Source organism: Denticeps clupeoides, chromosome 8 (assembly GCF_900700375.1).
Source record: "Denticeps clupeoides chromosome 8, fDenClu1.1, whole genome shotgun sequence".
Lineage (NCBI taxonomy): Eukaryota > Metazoa > Chordata > Actinopteri > Clupeiformes > Denticipitidae > Denticeps > Denticeps clupeoides.
In genome coordinates, this window is record NC_041714.1 from 9,986,180 (window position 1) to 10,011,810 (window position 25,631).

General features: G+C 42.9%; 2 protein-coding genes across 36 annotated transcripts in view; both read right to left on the reverse strand.

Moving 5' to 3' along the window:
• The window catches only part of kcnma1a (potassium large conductance calcium-activated channel, subfamily M, alpha member 1a), a 139,405-nt gene extending 125,570 nt beyond the window's left edge, over positions 1–13,835 (reverse strand). For 16 of the 33 annotated variants that reach the window (XM_028988384.1, XM_028988366.1, XM_028988350.1 and 13 more), the window contains exon 1: positions 13,119–13,830. In XM_028988384.1, coding sequence (XP_028844217.1) covers positions 13,119–13,406 — 288 coding nt within the window. In that variant the 5' untranslated portion in view covers positions 13,407–13,830. Of the gene's footprint in view, positions 1–13,118 lie in introns of all 33 variants that reach the window. The other 17 variants (XM_028988364.1, XM_028988374.1, XM_028988372.1 and 14 more) reach the window with 4 other exon arrangements.
• A 1,503-nt stretch (positions 13,836–15,338) lies between these two features.
• Positions 15,339–25,631, reverse strand: part of dlg5a (discs, large homolog 5a (Drosophila)) — a 35,700-nt gene continuing 25,407 nt past the window's right edge. For 2 of the 3 annotated variants that reach the window (XM_028988346.1, XM_028988345.1), the window contains exons 20-34: positions 25,444–25,533; positions 25,192–25,360; positions 24,725–24,802; positions 23,688–23,850; positions 23,104–23,237; positions 22,687–22,851; positions 22,214–22,397; positions 21,568–21,716; positions 20,785–20,958; positions 19,825–20,021; positions 19,523–19,666; positions 19,069–19,196; positions 18,466–18,575; positions 17,020–17,129; positions 15,339–16,872 (exon numbers count right to left, since the gene is read on the reverse strand). In XM_028988346.1, the coding sequence (XP_028844179.1) occupies positions 16,769–16,872; positions 17,020–17,129; positions 18,466–18,575; positions 19,069–19,196; positions 19,523–19,666; positions 19,825–20,021; positions 20,785–20,958; positions 21,568–21,716; positions 22,214–22,397; positions 22,687–22,851; positions 23,104–23,237; positions 23,688–23,850; positions 24,725–24,802; positions 25,192–25,360; positions 25,444–25,533 (2,099 nt within the window). In that variant the 3' untranslated portion in view covers positions 15,339–16,768. The remainder of the gene's footprint in view (positions 16,873–17,019; positions 17,130–18,465; positions 18,576–19,068; positions 19,197–19,522; positions 19,667–19,824; positions 20,022–20,784; positions 20,959–21,567; positions 21,717–22,213; positions 22,398–22,686; positions 22,852–23,103; positions 23,238–23,687; positions 23,851–24,724; positions 24,803–25,191; positions 25,361–25,443; positions 25,534–25,631) is intronic. The other variant, XM_028988347.1, reaches the window with a different exon arrangement.

Here is a 25,631-nt window from a genome sequence, read left to right on the forward strand (position 1 = left end):
GTATTAATGATACATAATAAAATGCTGCATGCACAGGAGAATTCCCCATCCTCCCATGCAGACAGTCCTAACAGTCACAATGTCCCACCCCCTTCACTGATCCGCTGGATGAAGAAGGTTAATCATACATTCCCCTAATAATTAGCTGTCAGGCGCTCAGTATTGACAGACTCCAAAGAGCACGCCGGCCATTTTGCCTGAAACACAGTGATGGGAGATGGATCCCACATCGCTGAGAAAATGAGCTGTGTCATCAGTGTGCTGCATTTGTCCGTGTCAAATATGATGATGCTGCTGAGAGCGTCCTTTCCAGCCCCCCACCCCCCACTTGCCCCATCCTTATCATTCCAGGCCACTGCATGAAAACATTTCCAGCAAACCAGCTAGCAACCAGTTTGGCCATAATCCTATTTTAATACTATTGTAAAAAAATTATGTAATGATGCCCACTAAACATTAGACGTCTTACGGACGTGCAGATCATGTCTATTTTGCTTCCATTGGTCCAGAACAATTCTGGACTTTTGCATGACATGTCCGCTATTTTGCATTTTAACTATGACCCCCTTGGACGTCAATATGCGGTCAAACCTGGACTTCTTTGTACGCCATGGGGACATACGAAAATGACATTACCCAATGTGCGTAGACACGTTGAAGCGATGACTTATTCAGGTCATCCCTGCATATAGCCATCTGTGCCTTTAAGACGAACTGATGACGTCATCACCGATGGATGGCCACTGCAGTGCTTTCGTTCTGTGAGAGCTCTCGAAAAAAACAACGTGGAAGACAGAACACTTTGAGAGCTTCACATGCTCTCAAATCACTTTCACAAAGAAGCTGAAAGGCACTACAGTTATGCACAGAGCCTAGAAACAGTAGACCTGAAAAATTATATCTACTATGAGTTTACATTTTACGTAGAAATGACATTAACAATTACCCCATTTTCACTAGAATGAGCCCTTATACAGAGCTCCTGGGGATGTAAATACTAGACTTAAAAAACACGTCATGTGGCATCACAGTCTGCACCTTTAGCAGACCAACAGTGTGGTCTGTGCAAAGATGTCCTGAAAAAGACGTTGTATCAACATGTCTATGTGGTTTTGATAAAGATGATAATCTTGGTACTGCGTCTGTTTTATTTTATTATTTAAAATCATTGCTTTTAGGGGCTTTTGTTGCTATTGCAAATGGCATTGTGACATCAACAGAAGATTGTGTTGACCTTTCAGGGCTAGGTGTACGTGTACGTGTCTTCAGTCAAGAAGAGGTGAGGCATCAGAAGGGGCGAGGCTCCCCACAGAGTAGAGGAGAGGAGTTTTCTGCAAACTGAATCATGAATGCTGGGTGCCAAGTGCTCCTCTAGCTTCATGAGTTTCATACCCTTGTCCGCAAAACTGTTTTTTCTGATTGGAAGGACCATGCTATGCTTTGATTATCATCACTTATGATAATTTTAAGGTTTAATTTCAATTATAAATAAATTAGAATATCTTTGATGCTTTGGATGCTAACAGTTTATATGATTTACCGATTATCGTCGACAAAAAAAACAAGAGAAGACTCAGGTCACAGCTTCTACTGAACTATTATTTTAAATAGCTTAATTAGTACCTAAATATGTAATTTTCACCAATGAGAGATGTTTTTGTTAATTTTGTTAAATCCCTGTTAGATCCCATGTTGACTATATTGTCATTTGATGTCCAACATGTACATTTTATCATTGTATTCCATAGCAGTGGGGACTCGTCCAAGCACAAAACACGATCAATTATTTAGCTAAAGTATCCGTGTCCACAACACAACAAATCAGCACACCGTCCGCTGAATTATTGATACGGGTTCCACTTGTCGCGTGCATCGTGTCTTGAATTAGACACTGCAGCTCAAACACCATAAACACTAACGCACATTGCTTACAGTGCAGCGAGAGTGCAAGAAGCGATGAGGGACTGAGGTGCAAATGAACTGACATTTCATCGGGTTTCTGAAGAGGGGATCACAACAGCTTTTAACCTCGACTTTCAGCAAGGATTACTGTCAGTTTCATCTCCCTGTGTCTAAATCACAACTCAGAAATAGCTCTAGCAGGCCTATAATTAGTTAATGCAGAAGAATAGTGGCATGCACTAATAATTGTCCAAATCTGATGTCCACATGTGCTCCACACACATGTAATAATCACACACGGTGCAAAAACCGAACAGTCAGCAATACATCAGAGGGTTAAATCAGTGCATGTTAATGTTAATGTTAACACATTCAAGCCTGGCATCGAATTAGGATTCTGGGTGACTGATGCCAAATCTTTCCCATCTGTAGCTTGATCCTACACCGGTAAGAAAATACACACTTCTCAGTATCTTGTGGAAATATCAAACAGTGTCCAGTCATTTTAAATTAAATGTCTTAAATTAAACATGCCAAGAGTTGGCTGCTTTCAAGTCCAACCTTTCCATTATTAACCATATAGGCTTAGTAATTAGAACTTACTTCTCAACTTAATGTGGGTCAAATGGGCAGATAGAATCCATTACAAGAAAAAAATAGGACTTTTCTATCCATTCCTTTCTGAAGTTTGAGTGCTTCAAATTTCTCAATTTCTGTTTTCTGGGTGTAGTCACGGTGATGAGCCTGATTTGCTGTTTAAAGTAATCTGTATTGGTTGTTATTTGCTCCATCACTAAGCAAGAAGAAAAATAGCTGAGCAGTAATTGGACTGACAAAAGAACAAATGCAATTTGCCTGAAAACACAAACATCTCATCAGTGTCCAGAACAGTCAGGCATGATTTCTTTCCAATAAATCGCTTTGCTGAGCATGGCTTGAAATGGCATGTTTACAATTTTAATTGCGCCGCTTACTTTTTTTTTTTTTTTTTTTTGAGAGTTGATAAAACTGTTCACATTTAAAAATGACCTGTACATATTACTCAATGCTGAAAACCTTTCATGTAAACAGAATAATATTATACTCAGGAAACAATATTATACAGTGATTATTTCTACAATTATTGTGATTATTTCCACTGTTGCAATGCAATCTATATATACGAACAACAAAAGTAAAAACAAACTTTATCTATGCACTTATTATTTTAATACTCCTAATATAGTAGTATTAGCACTTTTCAGTTTCGTCGATGGAAACAAGGTCATCCATTAATTGATCGGCCAATAATCACCAACTTAACAAGTGCAACTCCTACGTCTACGTCCGTGTTACAGAAAGCCCAGACACGGGACCTGTAAAGACTAAAATGACCCTGTCACTCCATATCACCGCTTTCAGCTCCAGTGAAGGGGCACAAAAGACGAGGCTCGCAGAGAGGCTTCCAGAGCCGAGCACACTGAATGGAAAACAAGACAGATTATGTCATTTCCGATTTTGACATGGCCCCGTCCTCAGGTGACTGCCCGCTGGTGGGAGCCCTTTAGAGGTTCTGCCGGCGAGGACTAATCAGTGCCTGCCTTTCAGCCGAGGGCTGGTCGTGTTAAAGTGCAGGAGGGCTCGCCATCTGATCAGGCTGACCGAGATGGGTTGATGCGCATCTGTGACACGTTTTGGCTGAATGTCGAGCCGTTCAGTGCCGCAGGTGGCCTACGGGGAATAAAAACCAGTCAGGACAAGGCCTGCCTTGCCACACGCTCATAAATCTTGAGCTGAACTGAATTCTTAATATAGCCGCAAGGCTAAATCTTACCGCGCCAGAACCTTGACTGCGCGCAGCACCCTACAAAGCTCTGGCTACGTGGGCGGAGCACAGCCTCAGCCCGGCGTTAGTTAAACGAAACCTCCGCGTGCTGCGTAAGTGCGTCACCGTGGCATCGTTGAGTAAACAGGGCGTGACACTTCACCGGTGAAGCGCCGGAGGTTCAGGCAGCCTCAGAAACACGGCCTCTTTAGATGTGCTATCTTGATGGACAGACAACATCTCAATCACAGTGAAAATCAGCGTAAGCCGTGTAATTAAAGAAGAAGAAGTCCTGCGCGTTACAATTTCTTGGCCGGACCGACAGCAACCGCTTAATGGAACCTCCTGGCGCGGATCGGGTTGCATTTAAAAAAAAATGCAACGGTTCTCATGGAGTCACCCGAGAATGCCGGGCTAATTTCTGCCCTGACCCGGGGCAACTTTGACCCAGACTGTGCCGCTGGGGGTGAAAGGCTGAGGTTGAGGGCTGACGCCTCTCGGGCCCGATGCAAAGATTTCTATTTCAGGGCTGCGGTTTAAACAGTGCGTGCTCCATCATTGGCCAGCGGTAGAAACAGAAGGAGAGAGTGACTGCGAGAGTGCGTCAGGGCATGGCAGGGGGGTCGGCCTTGTCGGTGTGACACTGGTCGAATCCAGAACTGCAAGAAGAGCTAATCTTTCCAGTCGTTTGTGACGACTCCCTGAAGGCCTGCTTGGTGGTTGCGGGCTGTGGGCTGCTGAGAAATCTTGAGAGCGTGCTCTTTAAGGCCTGGCTTCAAGGCGCGACTAAGACTAAGCTGCCCGAGTGCTATGCAGCACATAAAACCTCTTTACCGAAGAGTATTAGCATATTCATAGGAAATGAACATTTCCTAAATCTGCAGAATTTCGTACATTGTTGAGTTCTTGAATATTTTAGCCACTGCAAACAACACTAAGGAATTCAATAACATTCAAGGACAGGAATCGCCCCCCCAAAAGTGACTTACGACAAATCAATGCAAGCACTCCTTTGCATAGCCATAGCTGAGTGATCCAGTTGAGCCCAGCTGCATTGTGCCAGGCTTTCATCTTGGTCCAGAACCCCGGCGCACAGAAAGACTTTATTAGCTCCACTGCAGTGATCAGAGGCGAATGGGTCATTGTCTCCTCCAAATGCTCAATAGCCTTGGGAGTGCCCAAATGCCCCTCTGCATAATTCCTGCTCTGAGCCACGATGGAGATTAGGTTTTTTTTTTATTCGCTGTATATAAATATCTGTCAATTTCCAGTCCTGTTTTTCTCTCAACTTTCCAGGGTGATCATTCAAAGTCAGAGACACAGCTAAAGTCTCAAGAGCACTTAAGCCTCAGCCTTCATACATTAGCAGAGCATTTTTGATCTTGACAGCAATTCACCACAATGTTTCTACTGCAGACATTAGCTTGATTAAAACACACAACATCCATTTTTTTATACAAGACGCATAATTCAAGCTAGGGCTGCCCGCCGCAGATTTACATGTTTTTGTACAAATTACATTACCTTAACTTAAAAGCATTGTGACACTGGCAACAGTGATCATGATGCACAGCTTATGCACAGTGCTGCACAAATTTTCCCGTGGAACTGTGGAAAGACAAAGCCTTATATATGGCATTTTATTTATTTTATTTATTGCTGGGGTGTTAGTGGCCTGGCAGTCTTAAAGAAATCACGATGTCAGATCATGCGATTACATGCCAAATGGTGCGATATATATTATTAGTACATGGACTGAAACAACAATATTTTATCTGCCATTCTCTCAAAGTTTACCTGTACCTATCCTCTCCGAATGAATTGCGACTTGTAAATTTGGTTTGGTGATGTTGTAATTCATTTTTATTAAATGTTTTTGCAGTGATGTAAAGATTTATACAATTTTATGTGAGTTTTTATTGATAGGCAAACAAGTGCCATATGATAAGTGTCATATCATATGGCATATCATAATATTGATCTCAGTACTACTAGCAGGTAGTAACACTATTAACCATCTGACCAAGAAAGTCTCATATCCTTGAGCAGGACACTTGCTATTGCTGTGCTGCTGCAAGTAAACTCAACCTCTTTTTGATAAATGGAAGCAGCTCTGGATAAGAGCATCAGTTAAATGTCTACTGACCTGTTTTTCTGCTTCTGCTTCTTTGGGTAACACAATTTTGAAGGACCATGCTTTTCCATATCCTTTTTACTGACTGGTGGTAATAAAGAATCATGAATTTTATTTGAAGGCTGAGCGCATAGCAAAGTTCATGTGATATTATGGGCTTGTGGTGTAAAATGAATAATTTACCCAAAGTATTCTAAACATGCATAAAAATCATAGTCAAGTTGGCACAGATAAATGCTTGCTAATACCTGGAATCTTTTGGTAATATATCATAATAATGATGTCATACCTATGTTGGATCAAAATGGATCCAAAGCTACATTATGCCTATTTGACTGACGGGAACAACTGCAACATCAGTTTTAAAGTGACAAGAGTACTTTCCTGTGCTTAATTACATGGATAAACATGAAGAGTTCAAAGCTAGGACTGAAGTGTCTCTTCATCTGGACAATCTTGCAGATTTATTTTACTTTGGCAAAAAAAGGTAATTTGGTCATGTAGAGTTTTTCATATTTCCTTTATTTGGAAGCATTTCTAATTGTACTAAATGGCACTTAAAAAGGATTTGGGGAAAATATTGTGTGCAAACACCCTTACCTGAACAGATGAAAGGGTAGTATTTGGATTATTATCACAAAATTGCTTTCCAAAAGATATTCAGCACACTGTCACAAGCCAGAAAAAAACATAATCTAAATTTATGGTCATTTTATTAACCATTTGACTTTTTCCAGCAACTATGTTCCATCAATAAAACATAATTTCAAAATGGAAATCTATTATTCTATGTAAATAAAACAGGGGACTGTCCTTTGGTATCTGCTAAATGGCAGAAAAAAGTAAAATATGGAATATACTACACTGTATAAGAAATGAATGGTATTTTGCTCATATGCATGCTAAACATGGCATCACTGCATTTGTTCAGGAGGGGAAAAGATCCATTTCAGATGCAGGCAGGGAATATCCCTCTGTAAAAATGTGTTTCAGAACACGCACACACACACACAGTCATACACAAACCTGGCTGAAAACGCTGCATGTACAGCTCCAGGCATTATAATGAGAGATTTGAGTTCTATATTTAGTTCACAGTATCAAACGCAGCAGCAGTCATTTCAGCATGAGGGCAGCGGCACGGGGGAAAGAAGGAAGAGTTCCATGGGTTTCCGCAGCCAGAAAGCATCTACGCCACAGAGCGAGAGCGAGAGAGCCTTTCCTCTGAGCTCTCCATGGTGCTGAAACACAGGATTTCTTTTCTCTTTTCGATGATTTGCTTGTGCTAGTAATCCTTGTTTACCTATTTTACCTTGAATGCATATTTATAGCCAGAACCAGAGCGCACATGGGAAAACGATTCAGCTATCTGAGATATGCAAAGACATGCGACATGGAAAGAGCAGCTTGATTCCTCAGCAATCCATCCACAATCTGCTTAAACAAAACATTGCGTTTTAATTGGGTCATTTGAGCAGGCTGGAGCTCAGAAAACAAGTATTTGTATTCAAATGCATGACATGAAACAAAAACCAAATGGAATATCAATGAACCTCTAAAATACAGGGCCACTCTGCATTTCAAATTAGGCAGGAAGTATAGCAAATTAAATTTTAGCACTGGTTCCGATGTTATTTTTATTCATCGCTGCATGGGTCCAGTTTGAATTCAAAGCGAAATAATCTGTGAAACATTTGTGGCTGTGTTGAGTCTTTTCAAACATGAATCTGTTCTAGAGAAAGGAAGCAGGTGTGGTGGTGGGTGAGATGGACACTCTTCTCTGACCTACGGGTTACCATGTATGGTGCGTTCTCATCTGCTGCATGGTAGACGAGCAGAGCAGAGTGGATCATGTGATCACAAAAGAAATCATGCTCACAGAGGGCATTTACAGTACAGGCCAAAAGTTTGGAGCCATCTTCTCATTCAATGTGTCTTTACTTTCATGACCATTTACATTGGTAGATTCTCACTGAAGGCATCAAAACTACAAATGAACACATGTGGAGTTATATACTTAACAAAAAAAGTTGAAATAACTGAAAACATACATATTCTATCTCTCTCTCTCTTTCTCTCTCTCTCTCTCTCTCTCTCTCTCTCTCTATATATATATATATATATATATATATATATATATATTTTGTATTCTAGTTTCTTCAAAATAGCCGCCCTTTGCTCTGATTACTGCTTTACACACTCTTGGCATTCTCTCGATGAGCTTCAAGAGGTCGTCACCTGAAATGGTTCTCCAACAGTCTTGAAGGAGTTCCCAGAGGTGTTTAGTACTTGTTGGCCCCTTTGCCTTCACTCTGCGGTCCAGCTCACCCCAAAACATCTCGACTGGGTTCAGGTCCGGTGACTGTGGAGGCCAGGTCTCCACTTTTTGTTAAGTATATAACTCCACATGTGTTCATTCACAGTTTTGATGCCTTCAGTGAGAATCTACCAATGTAAATGGTCATGAAAATAAAGAAGACACTTTGAATGAGAAGGTGTGTCTGTACTTTTATTTCCATTACCAGCTCAAGAACACCCTTCTGCGATGACGCTGCTCAGTGGAAAATCCACTATAAACAGCTGTTCATAGAGCATGGTTTGCAATGCTGGTTGAAAAATCACTTCTTTTCTCTGAGCCAAAGTAACTGGATGGTGAACCTGTCAACTTCAGGTTATCAGGCCGCATCTGGACACGATGTCTACCCACCCTTTCATTTGAGGTAAACACTACGGGTGATTTAGCAAAGCCCGTGTCACCAGGATACAATAACACGGCTCTGGACTGAACAGGGACCCTGGGGGCTTTGCAATTTCCCAGAAACAGTAACACTGATGTGTGTTGCTTTGTCGTATTTTTATGTATTTTTTGTGCTCATTCGATTTCATCGCTTTTTCAGGAACCTTTTCAAAACAAACCAACCAACCCATTTCGAGGGAAATGACTCCCCGCAGCTACGGTGAAGCACATCACACAGCGGAGGAAGGAAATGGAGCCACCTCACGACTGGCAGGCAGAGCATCCACACAGCTCCCTCAAGGTCACTGGGATGCCCTCTACGCCGCGCCGCGCCGCGCCGCGCCGAACCCTCCCTCCTCCTCCTCCGCAGAGATGTTAAGCGCGTCGCCGCCGTCTGAGAGTCGGCGCTCGTCTGCCTTCCGGTCACGCGCCGGGTAAACTGCAGGGGTTGACGTCTGGTTGCGGCCTCTGATCAAGCACTCGGGGCTGAAGGGCTTAACGTGGCTCGTCACTGTCTGCCCGTTCTTACCGCCGTCTACAGGGGCGGGCCTCAGCCGTATCCAGGAGCGAAGGAACTCCGCATTTCCTTGTGAAATAGGGCGAGGGGACAGATTTTACAGCCAGTGCAACTTCCTGCTTTGCCATAAAAAAATCGGGATTGGGTTCAGACGCATACAGACAACAACAGCTGAAACAGCTGGCTCTACTGCCTCAAAGCCAGAGGGCCGTGATCTCCAGGCACATGCTGGCCTTCCTCCGTCCCCAGTCAGAGCGTATGCTAATGGTTTTCCAATGCCAGGCACGCCGTTCCCGAGTCACGTGACTTCGCCGCTCGCAAGGCTCGACAGCCTGAGCTTCTTTCTGCTTATTTTGAACCTCGTCCAAAAATAGTTTCAGCGGGCTACGAAGACCATTTCATACCGCGGTGACAAGAAGAAGAAAAACCAGACAATTCACACACACGACGGGCTGAGCGTTAACTCTGTTTCCATACCATGGCATGCATCATTTGTTTCGGCTCATGAATATGCATTAGCGGTACCTCCCTCTGTTTCAAATACAGGGCGGTCCATTAACTAAATAAACTAAGGTTCCTGAATCGGAGCAGAAGGAAACTGTCCCGAATTCACGCGGAACACTGGCGCATTCGAGAAATGCGGCAGCGGAAAGTAGACAAGCTTTGCCCTTGCATTCAGTGCATGCTGATTCCCCGCCAACAACAAACAGCAGCAATGCAAGGGCTCCATCAACGGCAGCAGGCAGCAAGCCCACAGAGCATCGACACAGAAACGCCACAACTGCAAACAAAGGGTGGCTCTGAAATGAGAAGCTACGCAAACACAGACGGGGGAAAACGGACACAATTTTATATCATAAAATTGATTTGGATGTATTTTTTTGATTATGAATTAGTATTCGCTAGGGTTTTCATCAATTTAAGTGAAAACAGGAAATAGCAGATGAAGTTTTAACTTTATTTTCTAGCAAGCCTATATTGCACACACCTTCTTAAAAAGTCCCGTTTATTTGCATTGCACCCTGGAACATATAAAAACCCAAAAATATTTTTTTTTACATTTTTTATTTTATTTTTCTTTATAAAAACATGTGCATGGTTATTATCACATTATGTTATTGTCTTATTACATCTTTCTCTGACTGTTTCAAAAGTTTCCAGTGTATTGTAAATCTTTTTGAGGTTGGGATATCGGAACATATTTAACACTGCCGAGATGGAACTGTGGGTGCAGGTGGTTTCATAGAATTTTGTCACCTCTGACCGACACTTATTATCCACAAATTCAACAGATTGCTTCCTCCACGTTATTAGGCTCATTTATTGGGCACTTTTCTCATTTGGCCACCGCTGAGCAGACGATTCTCCACAAGAAGAAATAACAAGCACCAGTGAAACTTCATACGTCCAAAAGCTATGAAACATGACATTTCTGATGATCGAAAAGGGTCTTACAACTAGGTAATTGCGGGCATTCTGTGGATTTATGTAACAATACCAACTGGTCTAATCTACAGTCTGTATTTTTACACAGCCATATTTCTGCTAATGACATTTACATCGTCTCACAACTTCATTCTGGTATGGTTATGATCACTCATGAACTAAAAATAAGAAAAGTAAAAATAAAAACACCGTATGCACTGTAATACCTCTGATTAGCCCACGTATACACAGCAGATGATGGGCTAGCTATACCGTCAACTTCAATCCTGTCCGCATTAAAGACAGACAGAATATAGCCGCCATAGCATTAGCATCAAAGGCAGAGACAGCGCTAGTTTTAAATTGTCTCTTAATATAACTCAGAGTGTATTTGCCGGACGGAAAATGGAGTTATGGTTACATACCGTAGGGCCCAATCACAAACTGGAAACTCACAGCTTATTTCAAGGTACGCTGGGTTTTTTTTTTTCCTCCTCCAACAAACACCCGCGTGTTATTTATATAAGGAATGAAAATTAAACTCAACACTGAAAATCGCAGGGGAATTAAGCCGGCGGTAAAAAAAAAAAAAAAAAATCAATATCAATTTCTGTCCTTTCTTTCCCTCCGTTTGTTTTCTGAGACAAGTTCCTGTTGTTGACAGACTTCTTACGCCTACGTGACAATTAAACATATTACAGCGTATTTCGCTGAATTCTTCCTTACTTACAGAGTATAGTGATTCAGCAGATACTGAATATAAATTCTAGCCATGGTCTGAAATCACCAGAAGAAACATTTAGACTTTTTAATAAAATGGTATGACCAAATGATACTGTTTATCACTATCACACCACTCAAGAACATGGACCGGTTCAATATGGGATTTACTGCCATCATATATCTCACTGGAAGACGCGCACATATCTTGCCCGGCGTTATTACAGGCCAATTACCATTTTGGGCACTGGGAAGAGCCTGGTTCAACACAGCCGAAAACAGATCCAGGCTGAGAGGAAATGGGAAGGAGCCCTTCACAAAGCCCTTAAATAACCCAGCATTACAGCTATCCAGAGCAGCTGAGGAGCCGGTGTAACTCCGCGCTGTCATCGGCAGACGGAGAAGGAGCATATGCCCAGACTTCACACGGCGAGCCGCTCTGAGCTGGTTGCACAATCCACGCGGATTCCGTGTTTTCATCCAGGGCGGAACCGCGGCGTGCCTGCTAATAATACGGGATATAGGTAATGGAATGGGCAAAGGACACGCCACACTATCCCTGTCTTCTCACTCGCAGAGGCCCGCCGCCCCCAGTTTGACCAGCCGAAGGCCTCTGCAGCGTCCCATTACTAACACCATGCCAATGGGACCGGCCTCACCAGTCAGCTGCACTGAGGGATCGCATTTCACTCCCTTAATTCTCCTAACAAGCATGTTCCCGTTGCACCCAAGTGTCAAAATCCCTGCGCAAAGTCACCGCACCGGGCTCCAGAAATGGCTCTACAAATGAGCCTTTATCTTCCGAGGACAGTTCCACGTCTCCTCTTCCAGGAAACACGAGGCTGAGCCACGCCGCGGCATCGGTCCCGATTAAAATCTATAGTAAAGGCTGTGGCCCCCGCATAACTTTTCTAAACGCTCGGTGACAATGACAGTGTTGCAATGGCCTTATTTATGTGATAGTAAAACACATCTGATTACTTCCCAGAATGCAATGGATGAAAAGGAATAGGGCCCTATAACACGAGGGAAACATTATTTCTTATTATATTATTATGGACATTTAATCCTATATACGGAATAGCGTTGTGTTCGTCTCAGAAGAACCCAACATGTAAAGTTCATGAGCCCTGTAATTACCCGAAAGTGCTCGGACTTCCCATAAATATCCATGATCCAAAGCGACGGTCTGCCTGCCAGGTTGACTGCGTTTCGGGCCTGGCCTAATTAATACCGGGTAATCATTAACCCGCACGAGGCAGACCGCAAGGTCCAAAATCAGACTGGAACCAAGCACAGATTGATACGTCCCCATTCATTTTTCCCAGAGTTCCACAGACAAATGATTTCATTCAAACAACTGCGAATGAGTGTGTGTTTTTCTACTGGAATTAGAATTCCTGCGGGAAATTCCAGGTCACTTTTGTCGTGAAACTTTGCAAGACTCAAAAAAAAAAATCCCCTATCCCGCGACCTCTAACCTCTGCACACCGACAGGTTCGTGCCGGAGAGGCAGAACACGCCGGCGAGCCGCTCCGCACGCGTGCCACGTAAAACCACGAACCACGCCGGAGGCCATCACGTTCACCGAGAGGACACATGGTCCTGTCCGTCACGGGGGCCCACTTCCCCGGTAACAGGTGACCAGCAGACGCAGGACACGTTCGCGCGTGACGTGGTGAATCCAGGCCTCCCGCAGAGAAATCTGGAAAACAGGGAGACGTCTGGAGAAAAAAAAAGGCCTTGCGCGCTTCCTGGAAGGGTTCCACTCGGTGTCCTGTGTGCCCCGTAGGTGACCCACAGTGACCTTTATTCAATTCAGAACCCGGTCGGTGCGTGAATGTGATGAAGCAAATTTGCGTCCCCCGGCCCTGATTACCTTGTGTTTGATGTTACAGTGGCAGCAGACCGTCCACAGGTATTTGAGGGTCCTCCACAGCAGAATGATGAAGAGACCCCCGAAGAACGTCACCATGGACGAGGCGAGGAAAGCCCACCACATGCGCTGGCCATTGTTGTCACAGGGCACGTCTGGCGAGAACGGGATGATCACATCCATCTTGGATATCGAGACAGAAGAGTCCGGGTTCTTGTTAGAACTGATATGGCTGCTCATCACAGGGCTGCGGCCGCCATAGGAAACGTTGCCGTCCGCCGCGGCTAGCATCGAGAAGCCTGCCGGAGCTCCTGCCCGCGCCCCCGACTCCGGCCATCAGCCATGTTGCTTCGGACGGCCGTCGCCGTCGAACCGTGCGGTGCGGAGGGTGTCGGCGGGTCCCTGCGCGGGACGCATTTAAATCCGCATTAATGGCGACGCGGGCGTTTTCATTTCGTCAGAAGGAGAACGACATTCGTTCACTCAGAGGAGCCGCCACGACGAGGAGCCGCCGCCTTCCATCGATGGAAAAAACAACAAAAAAAACCCAACAATTTCTACACGTCAACACGAACAAAGAAAAGTAAAAACGAAACGAAACGAGCGGAACTTCGTCGAACCCCTTTCCCCCCTCGTCGAAAGGACCGCGGCGTCCCCGTCAGCGCCTCCCGGTCGCCGCGCGGCGTGACACGCGATCCGGTGGGCGCGCGGACCGCCGGAGATTTACAGGTAGGGGGCGGAGCCAAGCGCGCATCATCCAAAACGGGGGTGGGGGGGGTCAAATAAATACATACGCTGCGGTAATATTATTATCATTAATAATAATAATAATAATAGCAATAATAAAGAGGCGCCAGGCTCGGTGCGACAGCCCTCAGCCCGCGGCCGGGAAGGAACACGCTGCCAACTTTCTCCGCCGCCGTCCGTCTCGCTGCCCGGGGCGGGAACCTGTTGATCCCCCTTCCCTACAGCCACCGAACTCCCCAAAAGCACGCGCAATATGGAATTACCCACGGTGCACCGCGACCCTACATAGCCACCTGTCACGTAGCGTGTATTTTTTGACAGTTTCCATTAGCGATATAATATTATGTTTGATACAGAGGTTGGATTGATTGATTATTGGAGCTGGAAGAGGGCTTTAATCATCGGTGAAATTGGCCTGCGGTTCGGAGACGGTCGCGTCCGCAAACTGCAGGAGGGATGGACGCGTCGCTGGGAGAGATGAGAGGAGGAGAGGAGAGGAGAGGAGAAGAGAAGAGAGGTGGATGCGCCTCTCCTCCTACTGGCTGCTTCGGGAAAGGCAGGTACGACCAGAGTGTGCTGCGAAAAGGCCTTAATGTGTCCGGTTAGTCATTGTGCGCTACTTCTATTTATAATAATAGACATATACTCAAGTTATTGGGCTAAATTAGTAAGCGATGGACGGAAACGGCCTGTTATAGTGTTATTTGTGTGTCAAATCCAAAAGGGATGAAGAAAAAGAAGAAGAAGAAAAAAAAAAGAATGGTCAATCCATGATCACAAGAGTAATCGTCCATGGCCATTTTCAGTGAATGGAGTTAACGGTTGGACGGACACAACGAGACTGTCCCAGTGTATTTTAAAGTGCCGGATGGGAATTCAGACGTCCTGAAACAGATATCCTGACAGATGTATACCCCTTATGAAATATGTGCACAAGACATGAGGGACATTTTTCAGAACTACCTGTCTTGTAGCCATCAAGTGTTTTTCCATCAGTACACAATAATACATGTACAAATTCCACCCTCATTGCCTGCATGGCACCATACACCATGTAGTTGCATTGCTTTATTTCACAATAAAGAGGCAAAGTGGCTGTTATGTTATAAATGTGGCACTGTAATTTATGCTTTGCAAAAACAAATTTCAGGACCGTGTCTCCAGAAAAAGAGGAGTCAAAAGCTTTTTCAGAAGCAGGCTGGGACATGATCCTGGACTTGAGCTGGAACAAGATTTTCATTTGTGGAACAGTGTGTTTGTAGTCATTCCGAAAAGCATGGACACTTTGTGTAATAGAGAAAATGACTTTTATTGTCATGTTAATGCCTTTTTTTCATACAAATCACATTTCTTTTAACAAAAGAAGGCCAATCACAACAGTACCTGCCATCTATTCCACAGACTCTAAAGTACAACCGTAAATTGCATCCCATTTATGCCCCCACCCCTCCACTCCCACCCTGAACCAATTACTACCTATTCAGGGGAAAAAAGTTAGACATTTCACTTTTAAAATGCCTAATTGTAACCCAAGTCAACGAATGGACTTTTTTTCCACTGGAAAAAACTGTGCAAGAAATATCCCTTTTCAAAACAAGAATATAGTTTTTGCTAATTAATTATCAGACAAAAGGCCTTTGATGAAATGCAAGGAACAGATGTGTGATACACTCAAATGGAAGTTTTATAATAAAAATTATAGTACCTATTATACGGTCTACTGGAAACCTACTGCTACTTGTTTAGGGTCCATTTGCAAATGCAAAAAAAAAAAAAAAAAAAAAGACATAGTAGATTTTGGCACAACATTAAAAAGCAAGGAAAGGAGTTGTGTGACCTTACCAGGGATATTAGTGTGTGCCTTTTGTACACAACAAATATAAATAATAATGGAAAAAATTATTTTACCACTTGAGATATACCCTGAATGGTGTAGTGTGAATTATATTTCAGTGGGTACATATAAAAGTGACCGACAACCAAAAACACAAGACAATAAAATAAAATGAATATAGAAAACTACAAAACTCTGCTACAATGTGATGACTGCTGCATCTTCCTAGGCCTGTGACCTAGATAATATACATTATTATATAGTGTATATAGATCTATATATATTTCTATGAATTTGCACACATACAGGGTGTGCGAGCCTGAACAGTATGCGTGAGCAGGTTACACTTTTTCACATAAATAAACTATTTGTAATGATTAGAAGAGAGTTCTTTCAAGAAACACAGTGGTCTGTCTAGCCCCGGAGTGCACTCTGAGTTTTTAAACACCCAGCATCGTATCACAAACACGCCATTGTCATTCGCTCTGCAGATCTCCAAAGGCACTTCCATTTGGCCCGTAAAACCGTTTCACTTCAACTGAATTAGTTCAGACTACACTGTAGTGATCACTACACAACCTTACCCACAAGTTACAGAGCTTTTCCTTGCACTGTACGAACATCACTGAACTGATGCGTGCCGATGATTTGGAACCACTTGCATGCCATTCAGTACAATGGTTCCATGAGCAGGACTCACACTGAGCTGGGATAGCAGACACTTCATTTTAAGGGAAGCAAACATGAAAGCGCACATTCAAGCAGACATCAGACATCAACTAACAGACTGATCACCTTTTTTTGTAAACAATTGTCTCCAATGCAGCATAAACATCAGACATCCTTTGGGAAGACCAAAATGAACACAAAAAACATCAGTGCTATAATCCTGTTTCTGCATGGACAACATAAAGGATTGTTACAGCTACCATCAACATACATGTTAAACAAAAATATCACTATATAATTGTAGTCTTCATTTTAAATGTACCATTTTTCTATTGTTATTTTTTTTTAAATGCATTTAAAACACAAGTCAAAGGCTGAGATCATTGATTACTGTTTCAGGCCTTTATGTTGAGCCAAGGGGAGTCCACAGGACTTTACTCTGTTCCTGATCAACTATAGTCACAATCTGAGTGCAAATGTAGGGCAAGGTGCCGCCTTGGACAATACCTGAGGGAGTAAAAATAAAAACACTTTAAAAACACTAAAGACAAACTATTCTACACTCACATCAAGACAAATGAAAATTAGATTTTTTTCATTCACAGTCACACACAAGTGAGCACTGATGGATTACTTTTGTCTATATTTCCGCACCTGTAAAGAATTTGCTATATTCCTGCTCAATCTTCTGTGCGACGTCAAACTGTTCCTTGGAATGTTTCTGAGACACTTTATCCCGCAGATATACAGGATCCTTCTGTTCCCTTTATGGGTGGGAAATAAATCAGCTATTAAAACAAAATAAGTTGTACAGGAACCATTCATGTAAATTACATGAACCGATGATATTATCATGCAAAGAAAGAAGCTGCTTGAGCTGCAACACTTTGGGAAAACAAAACTGTGGTTGAAGGGAGCCGATCTCCAGCTGTTCAACATTAGATAATGGTGCTGCCATAATGGAGAAGGGGCAGAAGCCGTGGACTCGGGTGGGTGTAACAGTAGATGTATGAGAAGGTGGGCACGGCAGAGGAACATACAGAATGAGAGGAAGTGTTACTGTGAATGTGAGAAGGGTGATTAAAAGTGATTAGGAGTGCAAGCAAACGAGGGTGAAAGGGAGAAACTATCACCTTGTTCACACCTGGCATGAAGATGTGTTAACACGTCTTAGGTTGACATGTGTAAGTGTGAAATAATCCTACTCGCACTGAGATTTGATCATTCAGAACATACATCAAGGCCACATGCATGCAACCATGTATATGATGCACATGTTGACCTGCATGTATAGAACTAAGATCCAAATTTTGGAATCATTCTAGGACTGAACTGATTACCTCAGACGTGTACATTTGTGATCAGATCAGGGAAGACATGTTTATGCAAGTCTGAAACTAAACGAAACAGGAACAGTGCACTTAGAAAGTGATAGTGGAGACCCTCTCCTGCACTGAACACCGATTTTCCTCAACTACTGGCTTCTATGTGGCTGAATGTGTTTTATGTCCCCGTCTCTTTTAGGTTGACTATGTGGGAGGACATTAAGCCTACCAGTTCCAACTGACATCTGAAAAAGGGAATTTACAAAGTGTTTGGCAGGTCCCCAGGGTCTGCTAGGCCCTTACTCTTTCGAGAGGTCTCCAGGGTCCACTGAGATATCTAAAAGGAGCTCCGTTGGGGATCTCAGTCATGTACTTTGTGGATTTGTGTGATTAAACCCTCTTTTTTTGTGAGTGCTCCCTAAATGCTTGAGTTATCCTTCATTAAAGCAATTCTGATGCTGGTTGTGCTGATTCTGCTGGTTCATTTTACATATTATCTTCACTGTAAATAAATGCACCTCCTCCTCTCCACACCCTTTTTGCGTTTCTTAAACCCCCTAGACTAGGGAAGGTGACTGCTATCCACCTGTGTTATACTGAACTCTGGATTGTTACTGACTCATCCTCATTCAGACATGACGGAATACTGCTGCAGTAGAAGGCAAAAGGTACAGTGGAGGAGCTGAGAATACATTTTAAAAATGGCAAAATACAAAGATTAGGTCAGTTAGGCAGGTAGAAAAGGACTGAGGGGGAAAAAAATGTTTTCACTTACTTGATCTGCTTCGCATTTTTGTAGCGTATGAAAACGACGATTGGGTATATGTGAACACTGTGAAGACGTTCAATGGCGTGAGGTGCAATGTCAAGCAAACAGTGACTATCCTAAAAGAAAGAAAGAAAAGTTTTTTGTTTTTTTTTACAGTGAGCATAGACCTGGGCTGCATGACTTGATTAAATAAGAATTTCTTGGCATTGTGGATTTTTTTTGTGGATTTTTGTGACTTTGTATTAGTAGTCACTATAGAGTCTGCCAAATGTCATAAAAATGTCATATTTGTTTATTAGTAATTCTGGCTTTTTTGTCAATGTTTAAGACTATTTTGTGAAATGTGAAAATGTGTCAAATGAACTTTATTCTGGTTCGTTTTTGTTACAAATATTTTTCTAACCTTTGTCCTCTTTTGTTTTGTTTTATGCAATTGATGCTACTGTTCTCAATAAAGATTAAAGTAAAACAAAGAATGTGAATAATTGTTGGAAATGTTGTTACTGCCTGATCATACAGAATCTTATTCAAGATTGAAAGATTGTCGGATCTAGGTTGCACAATCCACACATGAGAATGACTCAAGTTAAGAAGCAGTTAAGTGAATACCTTCTCTGTAATTTCCTTAATGGAGGCCACAGTGGTCACATCGAAGTGTCCACTCCTGCGTTTATAGTCAATGAACAGGCAGTCTTTCACCCCTCTCTCAATGGCTTGCTGAGAAGCTTTCATTACCTCTGAATCATTGAGAGAGACAATAATGACATTTGACCAAAAACAGGGAATCTTTTTAGTACCTGCAACATGAATTGATCAGAGCACTGAAACACTACAGACAGAACATATTTTATGACTTGCTCTGCAGAAGCACGAAAAAAAAAATTAAGTAACAGCATAGTTGAGGAATATATTTTTCCTGGTTAATTTGAATGTGTTCGGTCACACAGAAATGATTGCTTTAGTTTTCAGAAATGTAGCTATCCTTTCAACTGGCAGACAGTCACAGTAACCTAAATTGCTTTTAATCTAATAAAAAAAAGGCCAATTAGAAAAGCAGTCTCACCTGGCATGCATCGGCAGAATTTCCCTGGAGACTCTTTGACCAGCATGTCTTTGACTGGGTCCACCAGTGGGCCAAGGATGAGGACTGGTCTGGGTGAAGTGCAGTCCACCTTCTGCACTCTCTGGTATGCTAGACTTACACAGTCTGCACAACAAATAGGTCTGGGTCAGAGGGTTCAATTAAATATGGCCAAAACCATGTAAAACCTTTCCCAAGAGAATGAATAATTAAAAAGATGTGTTACTGTGTATGTAATTACTATCAATTCAGAAGTTCATTAAAGGCGTGAATAAAAGCTCCACCTTCTAGAAATGGGATAGAGTCTGTGCTAATGGCATCCAGTGCCACCAGCTCTTTGCCGTCTTTGGAGCTGCTGCGTTTGTGTTTCTGCTTCCTGCGGAAGAAGGAGCGGCGTGCAGCGGCAGAGAGTGTCTTGCTTGAGCCATTTTCATCCTTCAGTTCAGTCATGCTGTGCCTGCGGTAAAACTCCTGGTCCATCCTGCATAGTCACACAAAGGCCATTACACAGAGATTAGCATTACAACTGTAACTACTGAAAGACTATGTGTATTGCAAATGCTTGACTATGCAGTTTCAAGTTGCAATCTGTTAATATTACAAGAGTATGTATCATCACTTATAATCATTCCATCCCTAATTGGGCCCTAATTATTGACCAAGCAGTTCTTATTTATTGCCGATTTCTGTAATTAGACCCATTCCACTGCTTTTGCAGATTCACACTTACAATAAAGTGTTAGATTGGTCTAGCACAGGGGTCAGCAACCTAAGGCTCTGGAGCCGCATACGACTTTTCACTGCAGCTCCCTGTGCCTTTGGAAAATCTAAAAATATACTACACTTAAAATATTATTTGTGTTTTTTTTTTATTATAGCTTGAAATGTCAAGATCTTGTAACATTAAAATGCAACGTGTTTAGTTTTTTGTTGCTCAAAATATGAGTCACATGCATTATATACGCATTATGCATTATTTCACAAGCAACATGCTAGCCTATCCTTTTTTAATACATAGCATGAAAGTAAAAATAATATATGCAGTGTTATAATTTTATATGTCAAAAAGACTTTGCGGCTCCCGTTGCTTTCTCTTTTGTGGAAGCCAGGTTCAAATGGCTCTATTAAAAGGTTGCCAACCCCTGGTCTAGAATTATTGGATAGCAAGACCTTACAAAAGGACACACAATCTTTCAAATGTTGTGTTTGATTTGTGGGTTTATCATACCAATTATGTTACTTACATATATTTACTGGGGATCTGCCCCCTCTGAATTTTTTGTGCGTTCTCATCAAGTTGCCAGGCCATCCAAGTGCCGAAGTTGCCCTTTGGTAGCGTTTCATCCACATAGAGGATGTCATCCTTTTTAAAAGTGAGATCAAGCTCTGACGATTCGACAGCTCGGTCATAAAGTGCTCTGGGAAATGGAGTGGGATTGAGAAAAAGAAGGGGATAGCACAGGAAAACATTATTTCAGTTCAGAGAACAGCAGTTTTTTCTCTCTAAATGTGTCATAACTCTTCAACCATTTGAATTTGGCAACAAAGTCTTTGCTTTTCTTCTGCTGACAACATATGCAAACCGCAAAGGGAAAAAACAGCACGACAGCTGGCTAACTAACAATTTCGTTTGCTGAAAAAAAATGCAGCTATGCTGGATTAACATTCGGCAGAAGATGCAGCACAAAGAAATTGCACAGTGCAAAATATGCAACATGGGTACAGAAGCATTTTAATAAAGACTGCTAGTGCAGACAAATAAATTGTGAGAGTTCAGTCTCAATATGCACAAAAATTTAAAGTTAGCCTTTACCTGGTATTTGTTACACTGTCTGCATTATTAGAGACTGATTCAATTTCAAGTCAAGTATTGTAATAACAATTTGTAATTAACTTTCTTATCTTAAGGTAGCATAAAAGAAGACAAAAAATGCTTTTAGTTACAAGCATGACAAAATACCCTGATAATACACACTCAGTTACTGAAAACAGGCCACTAGTTAAGATGACTTATGCCTTTGTTGTACCTGATAAAGAATCCATCTCCAGGATGTTCTTTAGCCAAGTTGAACTCATCCACCCGAAGCTGGACTTTCAGCGTAACATTTTCTGCAGGCTTCAGCATTTCCAGGTAAGCCTCCTCTGCAGTCTTATTCTTCATGTGCACCGAGCCGTACTACAGAACAGAGAACAAATTTCATTGTAACTTTTTCCCTCCTCCCTGCCTTCAGTGTTGACCAGTCACTAAAAAGATAAGAAAGTGAGTTGGATGGGGCGGTGGAGATATGGAGGCTTTTGCTTTGGACATTAAGCAGGTGCTTATCGATTTCTATTAGGGGGAAATAGAATTTGTGTGGCGATGAAATGACATTTATGTTGGGGCCACCAGAGAAATGTAGTTAAGGTGCAGTCGGTGCAATACTGCTTGGCAGGTTGCTAAGAGAAGTTGTGTCAGGAATTGGATATAACCAGTTTCTAGCGCACAGGGGATAGATTGCTTGTGTACAATGGGGAGACAGAGGAGACGAGAGGAGAAGAGAAGACAGACAATCAATGATGAACAATAGATGAGAGACAAAAATGGCATCGGCTTTTTGAGTGTAAGACACAGCAAATCCCGAGGGGGGTGTGTGGGGGGTGACCGTTCAGAGTGTGTTCATCATATCCTCTTACCTCCAGGATCATGTCTCCAGGCAAGAGCCCGTCGCTCGTCTGCGCTGGGCTGTCCTCTTCCAAACTCTCCACGAAGATGCCCCTCAAGTTCCCACCACAGATCTGCAGCCCCATCTCTGCCTGCCCCCTCTTCACAGTCACCAGCCTGGGCTCCGGGATCTTTCTTGAAGCCTCAGAGGACATTCTGTGGAGTAGAATAAATTGACAGTAGATAAAAAAAAAAATCTTTGCAGCTGTGGGCCAACCGGCGCAAACTAAATCAAACCTTCTGCGGAAGTGTGTCAGTTTATTACGGAGGAAAATAAAAAATGAGGTGCTATCTCAACATTGCAACATAAAACTATACTTGGATGTGCTCTCATCTTGCAAAGTTATAGCAATAGCTGGACAGGTCTGTCAAATCTTTCTCATTGATTTGGTTGACCAAGCATAATAAAGAGGTGAGTGTGCTAATGCAAAATGTTGCTGGTGACCTGATGAAGCTGTGGGGGCTGGTGGTTGGGGTGGTCTGCTTGGAGGATGGCGTGAGGGTCCCTTCGTCCTGTTCGCTCAACGTGTCGATGGCAGAGTGGTTGTCTGGGGTGGTGGCTCCGCTGCCTTGGGGAGTAGGCTGGATGCTGATGGGCTCCAGACGAGAGCTGGACAACGCAAGGATTCAGTAACCAAGCTGCGGCATTCACACACTGAACACCACCACCTAAAATAAGAACTCCTCATGCTGCAAATGATTATTTATTCAGAGGCAGGAACGTTCGCAGTGCATAATAAACGAGTCAGATTCAAAAAAGCTGATCTGCTTAAACGTGCAAGTACGCTCAGGTTTTTTTTTTCCATTCTTTGATGAGTGTTCTTGGGTTTAACTCCAAGGGACATGCCAAAGCGTGCCATACCTAGAACGTGAGTGGTTTCCCAGCTGGTACATGTGTGGGTTGTACTGGGCCATTATGGTGATAGTGTCACACTGCTGCCCAATGATGAGGCGGGCCTGCTGCTCTGTAGCATTCCTCAGGTTAATGCCGTTATACTGAGAAAAAAAAAAAAAAAACATAGTTGGATCCCATATAAAAATCTGCCGAGTGAACACCAAATGAGCTCATCAATACATTCATACAGTTTTTATTTTGATGTTATCGTCCATTTTGTACCATAACAGATATTTTTTTCCCTGCCGTTGTAGCAGGTGTAGATACAAATGCATTCTCACAATACAGGTGATTTGTTGCTGTACAAAATGTGTATTGGGGTTCATAACAAAATAACCAAAAAGGAACACATTTGCAAGTGACCATTGCAGAGGCCGCAACAAAGCCTGACTCAATTGTTCCATTGTGCATGAAAGGCACGATCAGCCGAAGTGACCTGGCAAAGGTTAAGGTTAGGGTTAAAGTATAAGGTTAAAGCTGAGCTATCTGTGTCAGTGTCTGATAACAGACATACCACTCAGTCTCATTCGAAGTGTAGTGGCAGGGCTCACCTCTAAAAGCTGGTCCCCGTACTCCAAGCCAGCCTGATGAGCTATACTGCCTCCAGTCACCTTGGAGACGAAAATCCCTCCATTCTCACCACTGACAATGGAGATGCCAAGGGGCTCTGCACCTTTGTGCACAATCACGTTCCTCGGCTCCTCCAGGTACAGCCTTAAAAAACAGACAGCCAGGATATGGTGAGAGGGCCAGAGCTTCCCCAACCTCATGAGACACCGAGGCCCACATCCTCATGCAAATTCAGCATTACAGAGTCAATGCTTTCAAGACAGGGGCATTTCACACAGGGTCTAAAACCAAAAATCAGCATCAGGTCAAGCAGCAAACAGGACCAACAAAGCTGGGATGGAGAAATAAGTCTCAAAACAGCCTGACGAAATTTGCACATGCATAATCAAGCAATCACATGAACTAAACAAGTTACGCAAATCTATTTATGGTAATCTCATGACCTAAACACACTACACGACACTGCCGCATATCAGGAATTGTAGCTGGGTGAAATGCAAGGTCTAGATAAAAAGAGCATTCTAGGTCATTTGGGGTAGAAGCTGAAAGTCACATGCACAAACGGGAAAAGGGGGGAAATACACAGATTTTCTGTTTATTGTTACACTCCAGGTGACTAGGACATAATACCCAAATACAGGATAATAATGTGTGAGCAGTGAATGAGAATATTTTTTTAAAAATCCACAAAGCTTCTTTCCATTAATTCTCTAAGATGTTATATATTTCACTAGATTTCAGCTATAAATTCATCTCTTTACCGCTGGCAGACAGCCGACGTTTCTCAATATCAGGAAGAAATACCAGCCGACGGGGAGGAATAAATCTGTGATCGTAACACTTTTCATTTTATATTGACTGGAGGCTTGACTTTGAAATCCAGTCACTTGGAATGCAATTCTATTTTGCACTGGAAAAACAGGCATTTTCTCTGTCGCTCGCTCTGCCCTTCTCTCTCCCTCTCCCTCATGGCTTTCTCAGACACGCCCGTTTCTGTGTGACTGCAGAGAGAACAAACCTCAGGCTCCTGAGAGAACAGAACCTTGGCCTAGCAGCCAGAGGGATTCTCAGAAAGGATCGGTTACGGTACAGATATCTGAAAGATTCAGGAGAGTCAGGAGGAGAGAGGGGGAGGAAAAAGGGAAAGATAGAACATGAATTTATCCCAATTGAGAGAAGCACTTTTGAAGACCAAAATAAAAAGTCTTCTGCAGTCAGGGTGTAGACAGAGTGAAGAAATAGAGAAGTTAATCTGTAATCAAAATTGGACCCCTTTACACACATTAATACATCCCATTGTTAGGATCCTCTCATCACATTTCAGAGGCCAGGGAATATTCCGATGCACCAAACCCAACTGAGGCGAGGTATCTAAATGGAGCAGCGGAATGAGTGTGAGACAGGCGCTGTTGCTTGGCAACTGCTAGAAATGGGGGCTCAGCGCCTGTGCCCTTAGGACAGAAGGAGGCTTGCTGCTTTTCTCACCGGTCTTTTCGCCGCTCCACCACAGGCACGGGGCTGACCGAGATGCGGGGCAGAGTGGAGATGGAGCCCTGTGAGTGGCTGCTGGCAAAAGAGGACGTCTCCAGGTTGAGGGGTGAGAGAGGTGGTGTGATGAGACTGGGGCTGCTGCACTCTGAGTGGGACAGAGACCCTGAAACAACGCATGTTCATAGTGAATAATAATAAAGTCAAAGAGTTCAAGAGCGGTATAGACTCTTGACTGCAGGACAGTACCTCTTTCAGATCCTAACATGGAGCGTGGATACCGGGGTGTAGATGGAATCTTTATCCTCTCAGCTTTATACTGAACATTATTTGAAGATCCTGGTGGTTTAAAAAATGCCATTCAATTATACAAATCCAATTCATCTTCCTGACATTTAGGGGCAGTGGTCAGCTTAGTGGGTAAGGAAATCAGAAGC